The sequence below is a fragment of the Marmota monax genome, unplaced genomic scaffold, assembly GCF_021218885.2.
Source record: "Marmota monax isolate L192 unplaced genomic scaffold, Marmota_monax_Labrador192_F-V1.1 WCK01_AAM20220418_F8-fsc00021, whole genome shotgun sequence".
In the NCBI taxonomy this organism is placed as follows: Eukaryota; Metazoa; Chordata; class Mammalia; order Rodentia; family Sciuridae; genus Marmota; species Marmota monax.
Genome location: NW_026695228.1, coordinates 20,451,643 through 20,468,613, shown reverse-complemented (window position 1 = coordinate 20,468,613; position 16,971 = coordinate 20,451,643). Strand labels below are relative to the sequence as shown.

The 16,971-nt window shown below is 62.8% G+C and overlaps 1 protein-coding gene across 7 annotated transcripts; it reads left to right on the top strand.

The window, feature by feature from the left end:
* The first annotated feature begins 2,865 nt into the window (after window positions 1-2,865).
* Ssbp4 (single stranded DNA binding protein 4) lies at window positions 2,866-16,774 on the top strand. Of its 7 annotated transcripts, none has more exons than XM_046437600.2 (18): window positions 2,869-3,274; window positions 10,120-10,192; window positions 10,513-10,574; window positions 10,658-10,742; window positions 13,337-13,426; window positions 13,738-13,803; window positions 14,008-14,067; window positions 14,148-14,217; window positions 14,350-14,420; window positions 14,508-14,575; window positions 14,873-14,918; window positions 15,020-15,055; window positions 15,146-15,200; window positions 15,286-15,356; window positions 15,452-15,530; window positions 15,862-15,890; window positions 15,980-16,087; window positions 16,444-16,774. In XM_046437600.2, the coding sequence occupies exons 1-18, from the start codon at window positions 3,216-3,218 to the stop codon at window positions 16,471-16,473; spliced, it is 1,158 nt and encodes a 385-aa protein (XP_046293556.1). In that variant the 5' UTR covers window positions 2,869-3,215; the 3' UTR covers window positions 16,474-16,774. The 7 variants fall into 7 exon arrangements, with proteins under 7 accessions (XP_046293554.1, XP_046293556.1, XP_046293555.1 ...); XM_046437597.2 differs by lacking the exon at window positions 2,869-3,274 and adding an exon at window positions 9,140-9,655; XM_046437599.2 differs by lacking the exon at window positions 13,738-13,803 and having other exon boundaries at window positions 15,980-16,203.
* Window positions 16,775-16,971: the final 197 nt, after the last annotated feature.

Sequence of the window (16,971 nt, the reverse complement as noted above, 5' to 3'; positions counted from 1 at the left end):
GAGTGATCTAAGCCCCTCCCCTGCATGCTGGAGTTGAAACCAGAGCCTGAAGCAGCCAGGCAGGCACTGTACCACCCAGCCACACCTCTAGCTCGATCTTTTGGCTTAATGGCTTTGCTTTAGAGGAGCAGGGTTCTAGTTCTATCACGTGCTTTGGGAAAGAGGAATTCTGCTTTCTATGACACTTGTCCAGAGAGAAAGAGGGAGATTGGGCAAAAGGTCTGAGACTTTGCTTCTGAGGCCTTCCAATCTCCTTTAGTGCAAAGAACTCAGCATTCCAGATATGCTTTGGGGCATCTCTTCTGAGCTCCAACACCAGTTCCCCACATGGCCATTCCTAGCAGATCCACACTTTCTTATGGCTACCTATTGTTCTTGGAATAACTCTCAACTCCTCCCAGAAAGTGGTGGTCTTGTTCCGCTGCCGTCCCTGCCAGCACCTCCCTCCCTCAGCTCCAGGTTCACCTGTCTCCTCCCTCTGCCTCCAATACTTTGTGTGCCAGCCTCAGGATCTTTGCACCTGCTTCAAAGGCAATCTGAAACTTCTTCCAGATCTTTGAGATCCACGCCTCCGCTTTACCCTTCCCCCATTCTCCTCGCTTGCATGGGCGGGGACCCCTTTCTGTGCAGTCTCCTTTGGCGTAGAGCGCGCGGCTGTTTCCCCTTCGTTGCTGGAGCCCAGGGCGCGTTCACCTTGCACTTTGCCGCAGGCGCCCAGGCTGTGTTTGGGAGATCCTTCCCCGGTTGCTATGGGAACCGCGCTAGTTGCCCCCGCCCGCAAGTAACTCCCCCAGCGCAGCTCTCGGAACCGCGGGCGCCTCCGCCTCCTTCCCTCCGCCTCCGCCCTCCTCTGGGAGCCCTGCCGACCTCGCTGTCGCCTGTCCTCCCTCCCTCTCTCTGCCCAGCACGTGGCACTGCCTGAAATTATCCGACTGACTCGCCAGCTTTTGACTATCCGCCTCCCCCATCAGATTCTTCGCCCCTTGAGTGGTAGCAACGTGTCCCGGCTGGGTCCCCAGAGTCTGGCACACTGTGGACGTTCAAAAAATGGTTGTAGGGTAGACGAAGACTCACGTCGAGCCAAGAAACTGTGGCTCACAGAGGGCTAGAGACCCGTCCAGGGGGTACAGGATCCTGGAGAGTCAGGGAGCCACGGGTGATAAATGGGGGTAAGAGGACCGTCTGCCTGGCCCCAGACGTCACCAACGTGCTGTGATGGGTTAGCCACACCATCTCCGTGCCTCGTTGGGAGTAGTGGAAGGAGCGCTAATTATGATGGGGTGTCCTTGACACCTAAGCCCCCCATGGCCCTCCGTCTGCCTCGAGCTCCGCGGAGTGCTGCTGGCGGCTCCTCTGCTGACCGTCGGCCGGAGAGGCCCGCGGGAGAGGAAGCTGGGGGAGGGGGCGGCGGGCTGGACAGGAAATGGGAAGGACTGGCGTCCCTCCCCCCCAAGCCTGGGCCCCACGGGGAGGAGGCGGGGCTGGGGCCGGCCCTGCCCTTCCCTTCCTCTAGGTCTGTCTGGAACCCCGGCGGCTCCCGACTTCCCGCCTGCCAGACGGCCTCGGGTGGGGGTGGGGGTGGGGGTGGGGTATCGTCCAGTGCTAGGAGGTCGGCCTCTATGGAGGGTCAGATGGTGGTGGGTGACATCCAGGCGCGTTCTCTCTCGCGCGCGCACACACACGACACAGGAAACGTGAGCGCACAGCTCACACAATGCAGGTCCCAGGGAGCTGGCGATCCACCCACGCGCGGAGACACACATCCGCACATTCGCACACACTTGTGCACACAACCTGAGACTGGGCGATTTCGCCCCCCCCAAAACTGCCTCGGACACAAACGCAACCGAGTCAGGGACAGCTGCGTGGATAGCTACCATTCACCCCTAGGCACCACGATACGCAGGTGAACTCACAGGAAACTCGGTTTACACACACCGTGGGCGTGCACAGGGAAAAAAGCATTCACGTGTCAGATATTCACGTGTCAAACATTCAGACGCTGAAACCCCAACTTTCCACGTACCCCTGCTACCCACACACACCCACCCGACCCTTTGGCTCACAGACCACCACTCATAACCGGGACCCCCAACCTGGGGGCATGCCCTGCCTCCCCACCTCCTACGCACATGCCCTGGGTCCAGGAGGGGGAATGGTGCACCCACTGTCTGTACCCCTCACTCCAGCAAGAGAGCAATTACAGGTGGAGTGCCCCCATTTACAGCTGGCAACACTGAGGCTGAGAAGCAGAGCCAGCGAACGGTCCCCCAGCACCTCTGTTGACACCGGTGGTGCTGTGAGGCGGTGCAGGGTGGCTCACAGCGTGTGCGCTAGGAACCTCAAAAATTTATGTCTGTATGGAGCTAGGTCGCGTGTGGCTCAGTACGACCCCAGGGCTGCGATGTCATGCCTTGGGGTGATTGTGAGTAGCTGCCCGGGCCCTTTCCACGGCTGTCGGAAGCTGCAATTTAGCTTTGCGTGTCTCTGTGTGCCTGTGTACACGGTGACCTGTGTCTAGTTGTTCTGTTTCGGCCACTATTTAAGCTGTGCATACAGCAGAGTTTCGCTGGGAGAGCTGTGTGGGGTGGCCCCCACCCTTGCTGGGGGAGAGTCTCTGCTGGGGGGGATACACGCAGTATGCCTGAAGCTTTATGGTCTGTCAGTTGTTGCAGCAGCTGTGCACTTTTGTCGTGTAGGGTGCTGTGTCTCAGAGTGTCGCTGCGACTGTGTGGCTGTGATCCTGGGTGTACAACAATTTGGGTGGCTAGTCCTAGCTGGTGTGTATGTGTTTGTGTGTGTGTGTGTTAGCCGCGCCCCCACCCCCCGCAGCGAGCACTGCGCGTGCGCGCCCGTCCCGCGGTCCCGGCAGCGGGACCCACCCGCGCGCCTGTCATTGCCCCTTTAAGAGCGGAGCCCGCGGGCGGCGGGCGGGGGCGCGCGCGGCAGGAGGAGGGGGCGCGCGCTTCCCGGAACAGCCCGCGCTGAGGGAAGAGAGGAAAAAAATAAAACCCGCGGCTGGAGCCGAAGCTGGAGTCACCGCTGCCGCCGCCGCGGCCGTCTGGAGCTCCCCCGCGCGGACGATGCCCGCGGTGCCCGCCCGGGGCTCGGGGCGGTGAGGCCCGGGGCGCGGGGTAGCTATGGCGACGGCGAGCGCGGCCCCCGGTGCCGCCTGACAGGTGTGGGCCCCGGCGGCGGCAGCGGCGCGGAGCAGCATGTACGCCAAGGGGGGCAAGGGCTCGGCCGTGCCCTCCGACAGCCAGGCCCGCGAGAAGTGAGTCCGCGGGCCGGGGGCCGGGGGCGGGGCTCGGCGTCCGCGCCGCTCCCGCGGGCTCCGACGCGGACCAGCCCCGCACCGGGCACGTGGGCGCCGGCTGCTACGCGTGCGGGGCCCGGGCGCGCTCGAGGGGTCGCGAGAGACCCGAGGGGCGCGAGATTTGAGGGGGCGCGCGAGACCCGAGGGGCGCGAGATTTGCGCGGGCGCGCAACTTGCGTGGCTGCTCGAGACCCGAGGGGCTTGTGAGATAAGCGGGAGCGCGCGAGACTCGAAGGTCCTGAGGGGCTTCTCAGGGGCGCGGGAGATCCGAAGGGGGCGAGATTTGAGAGGCGTGCGAGACTCGAAGGGATGCCAGAGACCTGCGCGGGTGGAGGGGTCGCGAGATTTGCGGGGGGGGCCCGCGAGACCCAAGGGCGCGAGATTTGAAGGGGCGCGCGAGATCCGAGCAGGACTTGAGGGTCGCGAGACCTCTCCGTGGGGCGAGGCTGGAGTACGCCAGGTTGCGCCCTCTGGGGACCAGGGTTTCCAGGTTGCGCCCTCTGGGTACCGGGGTTTCGTAGCTTCTCGAAGTCCCTCTCGGAAGTTTCCCGGGTGGGTGAGGCTGATCTCTCGGAACCCTGGCGCCTTGGGAAAAGCTGGAAAGGAGAGGGGAGTCCTTGAGGGGTGCACAACCACCTGTCCAGCTCTGCTGGGGCAGCTGCGCTGGGCGGGGGCCCAGATGCGCCCCTAGGGGTGGCCACACGGTTCAAGGTTCGGAAGCCTCCCGGAGCCACGGGGCTGAGCCCCTCCCCCAATGCCGCAGAATGCGTTCCCAGGGGCCACCCCTTGGTCTGGGCGGGTTTCTGAGCGATGGCTACCAGGTGCTCTCAGGCTGATAGAATCCTTGGGTGGGGAAGCAGCTGAGTGCCCCTGCAGCTAGGTTGCTGAGCTCGAGATCTGGCACTGCCCCATTCCTGTTCTGTGGCTCTGAGCTAGGGAGTGCCCCCAGCCAGGCTGACTTTCCTTGCCTGAGCAGTGCATTCTTTTTTAAGGGTTTGGGGAGCATTTGAAAGGTACTTGGAGCCATGACAGCAAGGACACTCAGTCCTCTGCAGCACTGTGAAAGTGTCAAAAGTGAAGGGCCTGCCACAGTGTCGGCAGATTCACAGGATCCTAGAGGTTGGACATCTAGGGTAGCCTCCATGTGGAGTAGCCCACCTAAGCAGGAGAGGATGCTGGGTCATCAGGCAGGGGTCCCTTGGAAGTCTCTTAGTGAGGATTGAAGAGAAGCCTGGATAGTGAAGAGAAGCCCTGAATGCTGGCTGACTCTGTCCCCCTCTTCTGCCTTTTCCTGGACTGATGTAGGAATCCCAACTCCCCTCCACAAAGAGAAGGACACACACTCTGCCTAGTCTCTGGGTCACATTGGAGAAGTGGTTCTTTGGTCCCAGAAGATGCTAGGCAGTGACCTCTCCCTTCAGGCCTGTCTTGCTCATCTGTGCAGTTAGGAAGCTGAGCTCCATTTGCAAGAAGCCTTAAACCCAAAGACTTTTTTGAAACTGGCACCTGGCTGTTGCTGCTGGGTCTGAAGGTGACCACCCACCAGTGGGGATTTTTCACGTGTATATCAGATCTGCACTAGAATAGGTCTTGGGGTGTGTTGGTCGGCAAGGCAAACTTGACCCTGAAGAAGGCCACATCTGTAAGTCAGGTATTCAGTTACCATGGGACAGACACAGGGCTTGAAGAAGTTAGGGATAGTGAAGGTAGGAGAGGGAGGAGGCAGCAGATGGCAAAGCACATGCCAAGGCCCTGAGCTGGGAATAGGCAGTGGAGCCCAGGGAGGCTTGTGTTTGCAGAAGTGCACTCAGGCCCCCTGTGCAGTGGGGCTGTGGAGGGTCAGGAAAGAGGCCGGCAGCCTGGGGAAGGCAAGCACAGTTCTCTGGAAGACAGCCTTGAGCAAGGTGGAGGAGCTAAGAGAAGGGAGGGAGCAGTAGGCCTGAGGTGGGCGCGGTGGGTTTGGGGTGGGTTCTTGACCCTGTCAGACATCCGGGGGAATGATGGTTCTTTGAACCTGCCTCTGTTCTGGGTTGGGGCTGGTAGAGGGATTTATCCCCAATTTTTACCCTCTCCCTGCAGTTGCCTTACCCCCTGGCTTGTCCCACAGAGGTGCTCAGAGGATGCCAGCATCAGGATTGAGAATGCTTACAAGTGGCTCAGCACCTGGTGGGGAGGCTGAGGTCCCATCTTGGGCCAGAGCCATCCTGTGCTCACCCATTTTGCCCGTGCTCTGCTGCTGAAGAGAGTGTGCAGATCAAATGGTCACATTCCTCAGCTCATGGATGGGGACGGGCCTGGGGTCCTGGAGAGCAAGTGGCCTACCAACAGCCTAGCTTCTTGGCTGCAGGAAAGCTCTCAGAAGTGGGGGGGGGGCGCCTCACTAGAGAGGGGGACTGGTAGGATACCGCCTCAGTTCCCTCATCTAGAATGTGGAGGGCCTGCCATTTGTAAGTTTTTTTATTTATTTTTTGGTACCAGGAATTGAACCCAGGGGTGCTCAATCTCTGAGCCCCATCCCCAGCCCTTTTTATATTATATTTAGAGACAGAGTCTTACTAAGTCGCTTAGCACCTTGCCGTGCTGTGGTTGGCTTTGAATTCTCCATCCTCCTGCCTCAGTTTCCCAAACCACTGGGATTATAGGTGTGCACCGCTGCACTGGCACCTTTTGGAATTCTTGGGACTGGGTGAAAGGACTGGGTGAAGGCAGAGCACCCACACCAGCAGCCCTCACTCTAAGGAAATACCAGCTGTGGCCGAGCCACTTCCTGTCTCTGGGTCTTGATTTCCTCTTCCGTGAAGTGGGGTGAAGAGGGCTCCGCTGCCTCAGTCCCAGCACTGACTCAGTCCCTGACTCCCCAGCACTGGGTTCCCCTGCTCAGAGCCTCCCGCCTCCTGAAAAGTCCTTTCCTTCCTTCTCTCTCTGGTCCCCATACTGAGTCCAGTTGGGCTCCCCGTGGGGCCTCTGGGTCCTAAAAATGGACTGAGCGCCTGCTGGGTACCTCCTAGATGGTGGGGTCCCTACCTTGGCTCACAGCAGTGACCACAGAGTTCAAGGTTGCCGTGGTTAACTCTTACCCCTCAGACGTATCCTTGAGCCCTTTAGAGCTGCCAGGTAGGTTTAGAAGAGTCCCTTAAATGACAGCCAGGGTTGGTGTCCCTGGGTATCTTGTTTTCCTGTGAGTTTGGTTTTGAAATGGGCTTGTGGACCTGGTAGTTAGATCACTGGGTCAGAGCAAAAGAGGGTCTTTAGAAAGGAGCCTGAGACGAAGCCCTCCAGCTGGGGAAGAAAAGCCAGGGGTGGGATTGGTGACAAGGTGCTGCTGAAGGTCAGGCCCCTTGGGCTGGCAGAGGGGAGGGAGGACTGCAGTTGGAGGGTTGGAGGGTCACTTTGGGAGCTGCAGTGGGATTTGGTGATGGATTGAAGGAAGACACAAGTCTTTGTAGTAGAAGGCATTTCTCAGCCCCTAGCAGAGCGTACGTCCAAGGGGATGCTGGGTAGGGGCCCCCATTATGGTAACTCTTGATAATTAAAAAAATTCTCTATAATTGTGGTAGTTCTGGGTAATTACGGTGGTGGTTGGTGGCCCATTTCAGTCCACAAGGCGATAATGCTGCACCATGTCTCCATGCCTGGCCAGCCCTGTGCCTGTGGCTCAGGGTCACTCCTCCCTCAGGGGATGAGGAGCTGCGCCTGGGGCTTCCCCGCTCCTGGGCCTCCAGTGCTCCTCCTGTCTATCCGCCCTCGGTGGCCACCCCTGGGGTGGGGCAGGGCTCTCAGGTCTTGGAGCCAGTCCTGGGAGTAGCTGCGGATTTGGATCCCGCACCAGGACCCTTGAGACCTGAGCCAGTGAGTCCCCTGCCCCTCAAAACCACATTCTAGAAGGTCTGCAGCAGTGAGCAGAGAGCTGGGTCAGATGGCGAGACACAGGATGAAGGGGAAATGGAGCAGAATCGGGGTCAGGTGTCCCAGGGAAGCCTCTGATGGTGACCCTGGAGTCTGGTGGAAGTGCCCCCGGGAGATGGCAGCCTGCATGAAGGCCCTGGGGAAGGAAGCAGCCAGTTTATGTAGTGGGGGGGCTCTAGAGGGTCTGAACGGAAGTGGCCGGGGAACACAGAGGTGCCAGGGAAGAGCAACCCCTGCTGGGGTTCTGCCACAATCCTGGTAAGAGACCTGGGCTGGGGGTGTGGGCAGGACACAGGGGGCTTCCCTCAGGTTTGGTTGCTTGCAGCAGGGGTCTTGTCATGTGACCCAGACTGGCCCTGAACCCCTGTCTTGAGCCATCCTGCTGCAGCCTTCTGATCAGCTGGGACTACAGGCCACCACGTCTGCTTTGGTTTTGTCTTTAATGTAGTAAATGCAGTGTGTTGGGGTACGGCCGAGGGGAGCCCAGTGGACACCTGGTCCAGGCCAGGGCTCATTTGAATTTGGGGGCACTGAGTTCTGGCGACCAGCGTGGGAGTGGAAGGAGTCGCGGTGGGCAGCTGGCAGAGGCAGACACAATGACGGGGACGGGGCAGGTGGTGGGGAGGAGCGCGGGGCTGCCGGCCGGGCCTCCAGCTGCCAGGTGGAGAGTGGAAGCCTGAGTGGAGTGGGGACCGGGCTGGAGGTGGGTCCTAGCTGTTTGGGAGCGTCACCAGATGTCTTCAGATCAGGAAGGGAGGCCACCAGGGAGAGGGGAGGATGTGGCCTGGGGTGGAGCAGGCAGGGCGTGGAGGCGCTGGAGGATGCAGCGGTGGGCAGGGGGCTCTGGGGACTCTGGGCTGTGGGACAGTGTGTGGAAAGGGGATGGAGAAGGACATCGTAGGAATGCTCAGTGGACCTACTGATGACAGGGTCACTTCCTTAGGAATATCTTGAGACCCCAGGAAAGCGTGTGCTCCTGGGGTGTGTGTGGTGGAATGCGGCCCCTTCCTGCACCTCCGGGAAGCCTCCCTGGGTCCCCCCAGCCCTTGTCCTTCTGTCCATCTCGGTGTCTCACTACCCGCAGCCTTTGTGCCCGCTGCTCTGATGCCCAGAGCCAGGCCTGTGGGCCCCGAGCCTCGTGGGGCGAGGAGGGTGGGGTGGCGTGAGCTCCCCAGTCTGGTGGGCTCTCCACAGACCTCCCCCATTGGCCATTGCGGGCATCCTTCACTGACGGGAGTGGGTCTGACAGATGCTGGCTGCTTATGAAGCTCAGGAAGCCTCTAGAAGTAAGTTGGTTGATAACCCTCGAGGCCAAGATGCCAAGGTGACCAGTCGGAGCAAGGGTGGACATAGAAATGGGGTGTCAAGTCAGAATCTGGGCCCGGAGGTGCTTTTGAGTGGGGTAATGATGTGACAGTGACTGCGGCCTGTCTGGGGGACCACACACTGGGACATGTCCCCTCTGCCCCATCCCTGCACCTTAGGTGGCCATCACCACCCACTAGGGGAGATGTGAGCTGCAGAGACCCGCCTTGCCCTGTGCCAGCTACACCCCGACCTGAGACCGAGTGTCCTTTGCTGGCCCCCGCCCCTTTTTGCCTCCCTGCCGCCTGCCTTCCCTGCTCCCCTGGGAGTCTGGGGCTGGAGGCCTCTCCTCATGTTTGCTGGTTATTGGGGGAATGGACAGATGGATGGAGAAAGGACAGGTGTCCAGGGCAGGTCAGAACTAGAGAGGGGAGCCCCCACATTCATTTCCTAGTAGTTGGGCCTTGGCAGAAGCGCTGGAGCTGGGGTGGGACTGAGTAGCTGGGGTACGTGGGGGGAGCGCAGGGACATGAGGTGGAGCTCAGAGTGAGGCCAGGAGGGCCGCGAGACTGCAGAGCATGAGTCAAGGGGAGGTTATTTTAGGATGGGGCTGTCGGCCAGGGGAGGGCGGCCGCCGAGTGGGGAGCAGACAGCTGAGGCTGCTGGGAGGCCTGCGGCCAGCCGCCTCCTGTCCCTGCCCACCCTGATGGCGTGGGGAGGCCATGAGGGCCGGGACTGGGAGTGGGAGGACCCTGAGGTACCCAGGGAGTCAGGAGGGGCTGGAGCCCAGGGATTAGGTGACACTGGGAGCGGGGGTGGGGGCCCCGTCCCTACTAAACCTACTGTGGAAGGTGGCCTGGGAAGCCAGTGAGTGACCTGGCTTCCTTTTGTGACCTACAGAGGGCAGTGCTGGGGCCATCTGTCTGGGCGAATAGTGGCTGAACCCTTGTTTTCAGGGTGAGCAGTGACGGAGGAAGAGTCCAGGTCTCCCTGCTGGGGACCCATGCAGGATACTGGGTGTTAGGGTAGCACCATAGTGAATATGCGCACCTCTGGCTCTGGCTCTGCGGGAGGGTCAGGACTGTCTTGTTTGGGAGTCAGCAGAAAAGTTGCAGCTACCTCCTGCTGGTGAGCCCGAGGGAGGGGAGGGGACCCAGGGACACCAGGGAGTGGGAGCCTTCCTGGCAGGCACAGCTGGGATGGGGTAGGTAATGGCCCTGGGCACGTGACACAGCTGCCCACCCAGAGTCGCTCCCTGGTGCCCCATCAGGAGAAGCATCGGGAAGCCTGTTTCTGGGTGGAGGTACCCCCAGGGCCGAGGTCACCTGGGTGTCAGTGTTGGTAGGATGGGGCAGGGCTTGGTCCATGAGGGTGTGCTGAACTGAGCGAAACTGGGCCTCGAGTTGAGGGTGGGCGATGCCCGGGGATCCTGCAGGTTGGGTGTCGATGGACCCTAGGAATTGGCTGAGCTGAGCAAGAGGGTTGAGGACGCCATCTTCTGGGAGGGATGGAGGGATGGGAGCACAGCAGGGGGGTGGGCTTGGGGAGGTACTGGCCATAGGCCCTGCCCACCTCGCCCGCCCTCCCCACAGGCTTGCTCTGTACGTGTATGAGTACCTGCTGCACGTTGGTGCCCAGAAGTCAGCCCAGACCTTTCTGTCAGAGGTGAGCTACACGCCAGCCTGGCCTTTCCCTCTGCCACACCCGGGGTCCTCTGCCCTGTTTCCACTGGGGCATCAGTTGGGATGGCTCCTTCGGTGGCCCAGGGAACCGAGGGCAAGGATGGGGTCAGGAACGTGAGCTGGCATCCATCCCGGCCTGTGGCCCTGGATCCATGTGTCCACCTCAGTGGCTCTGGTTGGCCGGCTCGCCCCCTTGCTCTGATCTGGTGGCCCCCCAGCCCCAAATGCCCGGGCTCCGTGGGCTGGGTGGCGGGAGGTTGGCATGGGCCGCAGCCTCTCAGCCGCCTCCCCTCTTCCCTGCAGATCCGATGGGAGAAGAACATCACGCTCGGGGAGCCCCCAGGGTTCCTGCATTCCTGGTGGTGGTGCGTGTGGTGCTGCTGGGGGCAGAGAGGGGACAGGGACCAACGGGATGTGGCGCAGTCATCGTCCCCTCTGCTGCCCACAGTGTGTTCTGGGATCTGTACTGTGCAGCGCCAGACCGCAGAGAGGCGTGCGAGCACCCGGGCGAGGCCAAGGCCTTCCAGGACTACGTGAGTACTGTCCCGGGTGGGCGTGGGCACGCCTGGGCTCTGTGGGCCTGGGGGGACCTGGAACCTTGTCCCTGTGCACCCCCTTCCACTGCAGCCAGCTCCTGAGGGTCCTATAGCCCCCCCAGGGTGTGCCGCACTTCCTGCCTCCCTGCTCAGCTGGGTGGGGTGGGCACCAGCCTGTCCCTGCCACCCCAGACTCTGGGAGCCCACATGCTAGTAGGGGAGGCAGTGGGGCCCTGTCCCCACAAGCTCTAGAGGTCATCATCAGGGCACTTCCTGGCCCCTAGGGCATGGGCTCCACCTATCGTGGTGTTTCTGGTTGGGTTGTGGGGCTCCGATGCCTGTCTGCAGAGGAGGCTGAGGCGTATCTTATCATTATGGGGCTGTGGATCTGAGGATGTGCCCTCACTGGCTGGCGGCTGGGGACAGTGCAGCTGACCTCCCATCCACGCTGGGGGACTTCGCTGCAGGGTGGAGCTCAGTGCTTAGCTCCTCAGGTCCCTGAAGCAACCTGAGGCACACTCTGCGTGGAAGCAGGGCCATACTGATGGCCTCCCAGCATCACTGTCACCTACCGAGACTCTTAGTGCCCCTGTGCCGTACCCCTAACCCTGCCGGAGGAGTGGGTGGAGGGTGCCTGTCCTCCGCAGTGGCACTTCAGCCCCCCCTGCTCCCGCTGGGGTCTAGCAGCCTCCCCAGGCGCCTTCTGATCCGCCACTCGGCAGAAGGCACAGGCCGGTTTCCATGGCAGCACCAGCATTGGGAGCAGCTTGGGCCAGGAGAGGGGGGCGGGGGCTCCCCAGGCCTGGGTGAGGGTCTCTGTGGCCAGGAACTGGGTGCGTGACTGCCAGACTGCCACCCTCCGCTGTGACGGGGCGTCCTATGTGAGCTCCCAAGGGGGCCCCATCCTCCCCGCCCGGCCCGAGTGAGGATTCTGTGTGCCCCTCCCTGCTCCAGGGCTCCCCAGCCGACCTTGGCGTCTCCAGGAAACGCTAGCGAGCCCAGCCCGTCGTCATGACAACACGGGCAGGGCTCTGGCGCCTCTTTGCCTCTTTGGGATGATTGACGTGGGGGGTCTGGCTCGCTGGGGCTACCAGCTAGGGAGGCAGCCCAAGATTAACCCCTCAGGGCCTAGGAGTTGGGGGCACAGGTGCCACCCACCCCCTCACCTTGCGGTCTGTGGTCTGGGCCCAGCCAGAGTCCACCTCCCCTCCCTTCCTGGCTGGGCCTCCCAACCCGGATTGCCCAGGTGTCCCCTGGGGTGAGAGAGGGGCCTGGCTTCCCGGGGCTGGACTGACCCCAGGGGAGGTGCCCCCTGGCCAGCCCGAGTGTGCTGAGCGTGCAGAGCCCTGAGTCCCAGAGGCAAGCTGGCAATTTGGAACTGGAAACCCGAGACGAGTTGGGGGCTGAGGCCGTGACCCTCCTCAGATCACGTTGCTTTCCAGTGATTTGTCGGGGGCTCTGGGAGGCTCTCTATCCACATGCGCTTGGAGAGGCACCCACTTCCCCCTCCACTTGCCAGGCCTTGGCTGAGCCCTTGAGGCTGCCCTTTTGAGAAGGGGCAGGAAGGGAGTCCAGCTGTGGCCCACAGAGTGAGGGTGAACCAGAGACCCCTCTCCTAGCCGGCCAGTCAGGGCCAGCAGACAAAGCACTTTCCTTTCTGCACCCAAGGGGCCGCAAGGCCACAGGGCCAGAGCACCCTGTGTGCCAACTTGTGCCTGCCCCAGGGACTGGGCACCCCTTTCTCTGGGGGTTTTGACCTGGTGGAGGAGGGGGATGTGGACAGATAAGGGCCAAGCAGCCAAGAGGGGAGACCTGCTTGCTCAGGGACTCAGGTGCTGGCCTCCCAAGCCCTCCTTCCTTGTCCCCTTCTCCACATCTGGTCCTGGGGCTGCGGAGACAGACTGGTCTGGAACTTGGAGCTGATTAGGAACTGGCCTGTCAGCCTGTCCTCTGCCAGCTTAGGGCCTGCCCAGAAACCTCACCTTCACAGACACAGGAGCCCTCATCTCTAGCACCCCCTCCTCCCCCCTCCCCACCTAAGGAGCGTCCAGATGCCTGGGGACCCCACCCTAGTCCTGCTCTTCCTCCTCCATCCTGGGGGAAGAGATTGTCGGGGGGCGGGGGGTCTGCACAGCAGTTGCAAGGAGCCTCCAGGACCCAGTTGGACTTTGTGTGTGCTTGGGGTGTTGGGGATGGGCTTAGGGGCCCGAGTTGCCCTGCCAGTCAGGAGGCTAGGGCCAGTTGGGTGGACTTGGAGAGCAGGGCCAGCCCGGGGCCACCCTGTCCATACGCCTTTGCTACTGAATGAGCCCCTCACTGGGGTCTGGGGCAGCGGAATCCTCAAGTGGAACCTCACTGGAGGCTGGGACCACTTTGCAGCGACGCTTAGCTGGGGTGGGGCTGGGGCAGCTGCTCTTCCCTCACTTGGACCCCCCCAGACTCCCCGCTGACAGTGTCAACTAGACTGGGTTCAAGTCCAAACTTGATCACTTACAGCTGCCTGTCCCATGGCCACCTGCATATAGGAGGGGAAGACACCCCGTGCAGGAAATGTCCTGACCTGGCCCTCACTGTGTCTCCCATCCCCTCAGAGTGCTGCAGCGGCCCCCAGCCCGGTGATGGGGAGCATGGCTCCCAGTGATGCGATGGCCGCAGGCCCCATGGCGCCCGGATTCTTCCAGGTATGGCCAGGCCTGGGACTCCTTTTCCCCCAACCCTGGGTGGGCATGTATCTGAGGCGGGGGTAGGGGTACCTGTTCTGGACTTGGCAGAGCCAGCAAGGGAGGGACCTAGGTGCGATGGTGGGAAGGGGAATGTCTGCACAAAGGAGCACAAGGTGGTTGGGATGCAGTGGCCACCAGTGGGCCTGGTGTCCACCAGTGACACAAGTCCCACCTATGACCCTTCCAGCAGGGCTCCCTGCTATAGGCTGGCCCACCCCCCTGCCTCCATGGAGTCCCCTCCCACAACCCACCTGGTTCTGTCCTCTTAGGGCCCCTTTGGCTCCCAGCCGCCCCCCCACAACCCCAACGCCCCTATGATGGGGCCTCACAGCCAGGTAAGGACCTGTGGCCCTGCCCAGCCACGCACATGCGCGCACACACCTCCCCTCCCCCAGCGCGCTGTCTAGTCCAACGACCACGTTTTTTTTGTTAGCTAGAGGAGGGGCCTGTCCAGACTGGGGGTCTGGGCATAGGAGGGACTGGGGAGCTTTGGGGGAGGAGGGTGGAGGTGGCGCTGATCCCCCACCCACCTCTTCCAGCCCTTCATGTCACCGCGGTTCCCAGGGGGCCCCCGGCCCACCCTGAGGATGCCGAGTCAGGTGAGAGAGGGATGAGGGGAGGGGGCAGCAGTGGGCCAGGGCGGGGGCACCCCACTCAGTGCAGCTATGCCCCTTCGCAGCCTCCTGTGGGCCTCGCAGGCTCCCAGCCCCTCCTCCCTGGCACCATGGACCCCTCCCCGCGCACTCCCGGTGAGTAGGGAAGCTCTCAGGACCTGACTCCCAGCGTCCCCACCTGGCTGCCTCACAGTGCAGACCCCACATTCGCGTCCACACTGGGGAATGGCCCAGATCTGAGCCCCCTTCTTTCTGCTCCCACCCCAGGGCACCCCAGTATGGGCGGCCCGATGCAGCGGGTGACGCCTCCCCGGGGCGTGGCCAGCGTTGGGCCCCAGGTAAGGGCCCGTGGAGATGGAGGTGGGGTGAACCTGAGGGGCTGTCCCTTGGAGGTGGTGCCCTTCACAGCTCCTTTGCCTTCACAGGGTTACGGAGGTAGCATGAGGCCCCCGCCCAACTCCCTTGCTGGCCCAGGTCTGCCTGCCATGAACATGTAAGGCCCTGAGTGTGTCCCCAAGCATGTGTCCACCCGAGTAAAGGGGCAGTATCTGCAACGGCAGGACAGCCTAGATGGTGCTTACTCCATTGCACTGTTTAGGTGGGAAACCGAGGCCCAAGCAGCAGCCAGACCCTAGTTAGTGGTTGGAATTTGAGCCCGGGGAATTGGCCCAGGTGACTACCTCTCAGGCGACCTATGCTGTCCTCTCTGGAGGCAGAGAAGAGCAGGGTGGGATGGGTGACTGCTGTACCATCCTGGCCTAGCCCCAGGGTCTATCACCATCTCTTCCAGGGGCCCAGGAGTGCGAGGCCCTTGGGCCAGCCCCAGTGGCAACTCGGTGAGTCAGGGGCAGGGTGGGGTGCACTGGGTGGTGGAGCCCGCAGGGCAGAGGCGAGGAGCCTGCCCATGCCAGCTACTCACAGCTGCTCCTGTCCCCAGATTCCCTACTCCTCCTCATCCCCCGGCAGCTACACGGTGAGTCCGGGTGAAGTTGGGCAATATGCAGGCTGGGGCCCGGGCTGGCAGCCAGGGGCCTTTCTCACGGCCCTCTCCCTCCATGTGCAGGGACCCCCAGGAGGAGGTGGACCCCCTGGAACACCCATTATGCCCAGCCCTGGAGGTATGGCCTGGGCGGTGACGCGGGCGGGTGCATGGGGGGAAAGCCCATTCACACCCCACCAATCGTGGCCCTGCTGTCCCTCCAGACTCCACAAACTCCAGCGAGAACATGTACACCATCATGAACCCCATCGGGCCGGGCGCCGGCAGAGCTAACGTGAGTGGGGGTGCAGGGCTAGGACCCTAGGTAGGGGGTGACCCCGTGGGGGGAAGTGATGAGTCGGTCAGGCCCATGCTGCTCTGTCCTCACAGTTCCCTCTAGGCCCTGGCCCGGAGGGCCCCATGGCCGCCATGAGCGCGATGGAACCGCACCACGTGAACGGATCCCTGGGTGAGTGGCACGGCCCCGCCCCAGCCGAGCCGCTCGGTGGGCCTCGAGCGCCCCCTGGCGGCGGCAGCCCTCCCACCCGCGGGAGCTGTTGAGGCTTCTGGGCCGTGTCCCGGGCCGGGCGCATCCCGCCTTTAAACCACTGTTGCCCCAATCCGGAGACCCTGCACATGCCCTTTCTGGGGACCCAACGGCGTGGGTCGTCCGGGGCTGGGGGAGGCTCGGGGAGGGCGGCGGGCCGCAAGCTCCGGGCGCGGGCGGGGAGGCGGCAGCTCCGGAGTCCAGCAGGCTGGCGCAGGCGCGTCTGAACCGCGTGTCGGTCTGTCGTTCTCAGGCTCGGGCGACATGGACGGGTTGCCGAAGGTGAGGGCTGCGCTCCTGCAGGGGGCGAACCGGGCGGAGGTCTGGGTGGGGGCGGGCGGGGATTCGGCGCTGACGGTGGCCGCCCCTAGAGCTCCCCCGGTGCCGTGGCCGGCCTGAGCAACGCCCCGGGCACCCCGCGGGACGACGGCGAGATGGCGGCCGCCGGGACCTTCCTGCACCCGTTCCCGAGCGAAAGCGTAAGCGACTGCGTCGACTCTCCCCCCGCGGCGGCGTCGGGCCGGAGGGGCCTGGCGGGCAGGCCCCGGCGGGGCGGCCGGGGGGCCAGAGCAAGACCGTGACCGCGGCGGGCCAGGTGGGGGGGGCGGCCGCGGCATCCTTTCCTCCACTCCCCGCCCACTCCCGCCCCTGCCCTCCCCCCAAGAGCCCCAGGACAGCCTCCCCCTGCATCCCGCCCTGCCCTGCTCCGCCCCTCCCCTCCCCGGGTCGGCCCTGCTCTTCCCAGTCTCCCTTTCTCCTGGGGGGGAGGTGGGGGAGGGTCCCAGCCGAGGCGAGAACTGAGCCCGCCCCTGCGCGCCGCCTCCTCTCTCTGCAGTACTCCCCAGGGATGACCATGAGCGTGTGATGGGGCTGCGGCCCCAGCCCTCTGCCCACCTCGGCTTCTGCTCAGTGCCCCTACCCGGGGCGAGGGTCTGAGGTCACACCTCTGGCACCTGGATACCTGGCCAACCAGGCTTGGACAGCTGGGAGGCCCCACAGGACTTTCTCATTTTATAAAAACGCAAGGACCTCAGAGACGTTGTTTCCCACGTGGGCCCTTCCCGCGGCTCGCGATTCGTCAGAGGGAGGCTCCTTGGTGGCCCCCTCTCCCCAGGACAGCAAGGGTGGACCCTTCCAATAAATGTAACTGGTTTTGGTTTTTGGTAGCCGGGTCTGGATTCTCACTTGGGCCTGGACCTGCAGCCACATCTTCCACCCTGCTGTTCTGCCACCCCCAGGGCTGGGAGGTTCCTGGGAATTGGGACAATAACTGTGAAGAGTGGGTAGGAGTTTGACCAGCTGAAAAGAGGGTGGGGTAGAAGCTAGGTGTCTAGCTGATGCTGGACAGGTTTGGGGGTGACCG

Bases quoted from the DNA above. Each gene is read 5' to 3' on its own strand.
- Ssbp4 (XM_046437595.2), top strand. From the start codon at position 9,570: ATGCGCACCTCTGGCTCTGGCTCTGCGGGAGGGTCAGGACTGTCTTGT. The intron at 14,421-14,507 runs GTAAGGGCCCGT...TTGCCTTCACAG, and splicing joins TGGCCAGCGTTGGGCCCCAG to GGTTACGGAGGTAGCATGAG. The intron at 14,919-15,019 runs GTGAGTCAGGGG...TCCTGTCCCCAG, and splicing joins CCAGCCCCAGTGGCAACTCG to ATTCCCTACTCCTCCTCATC.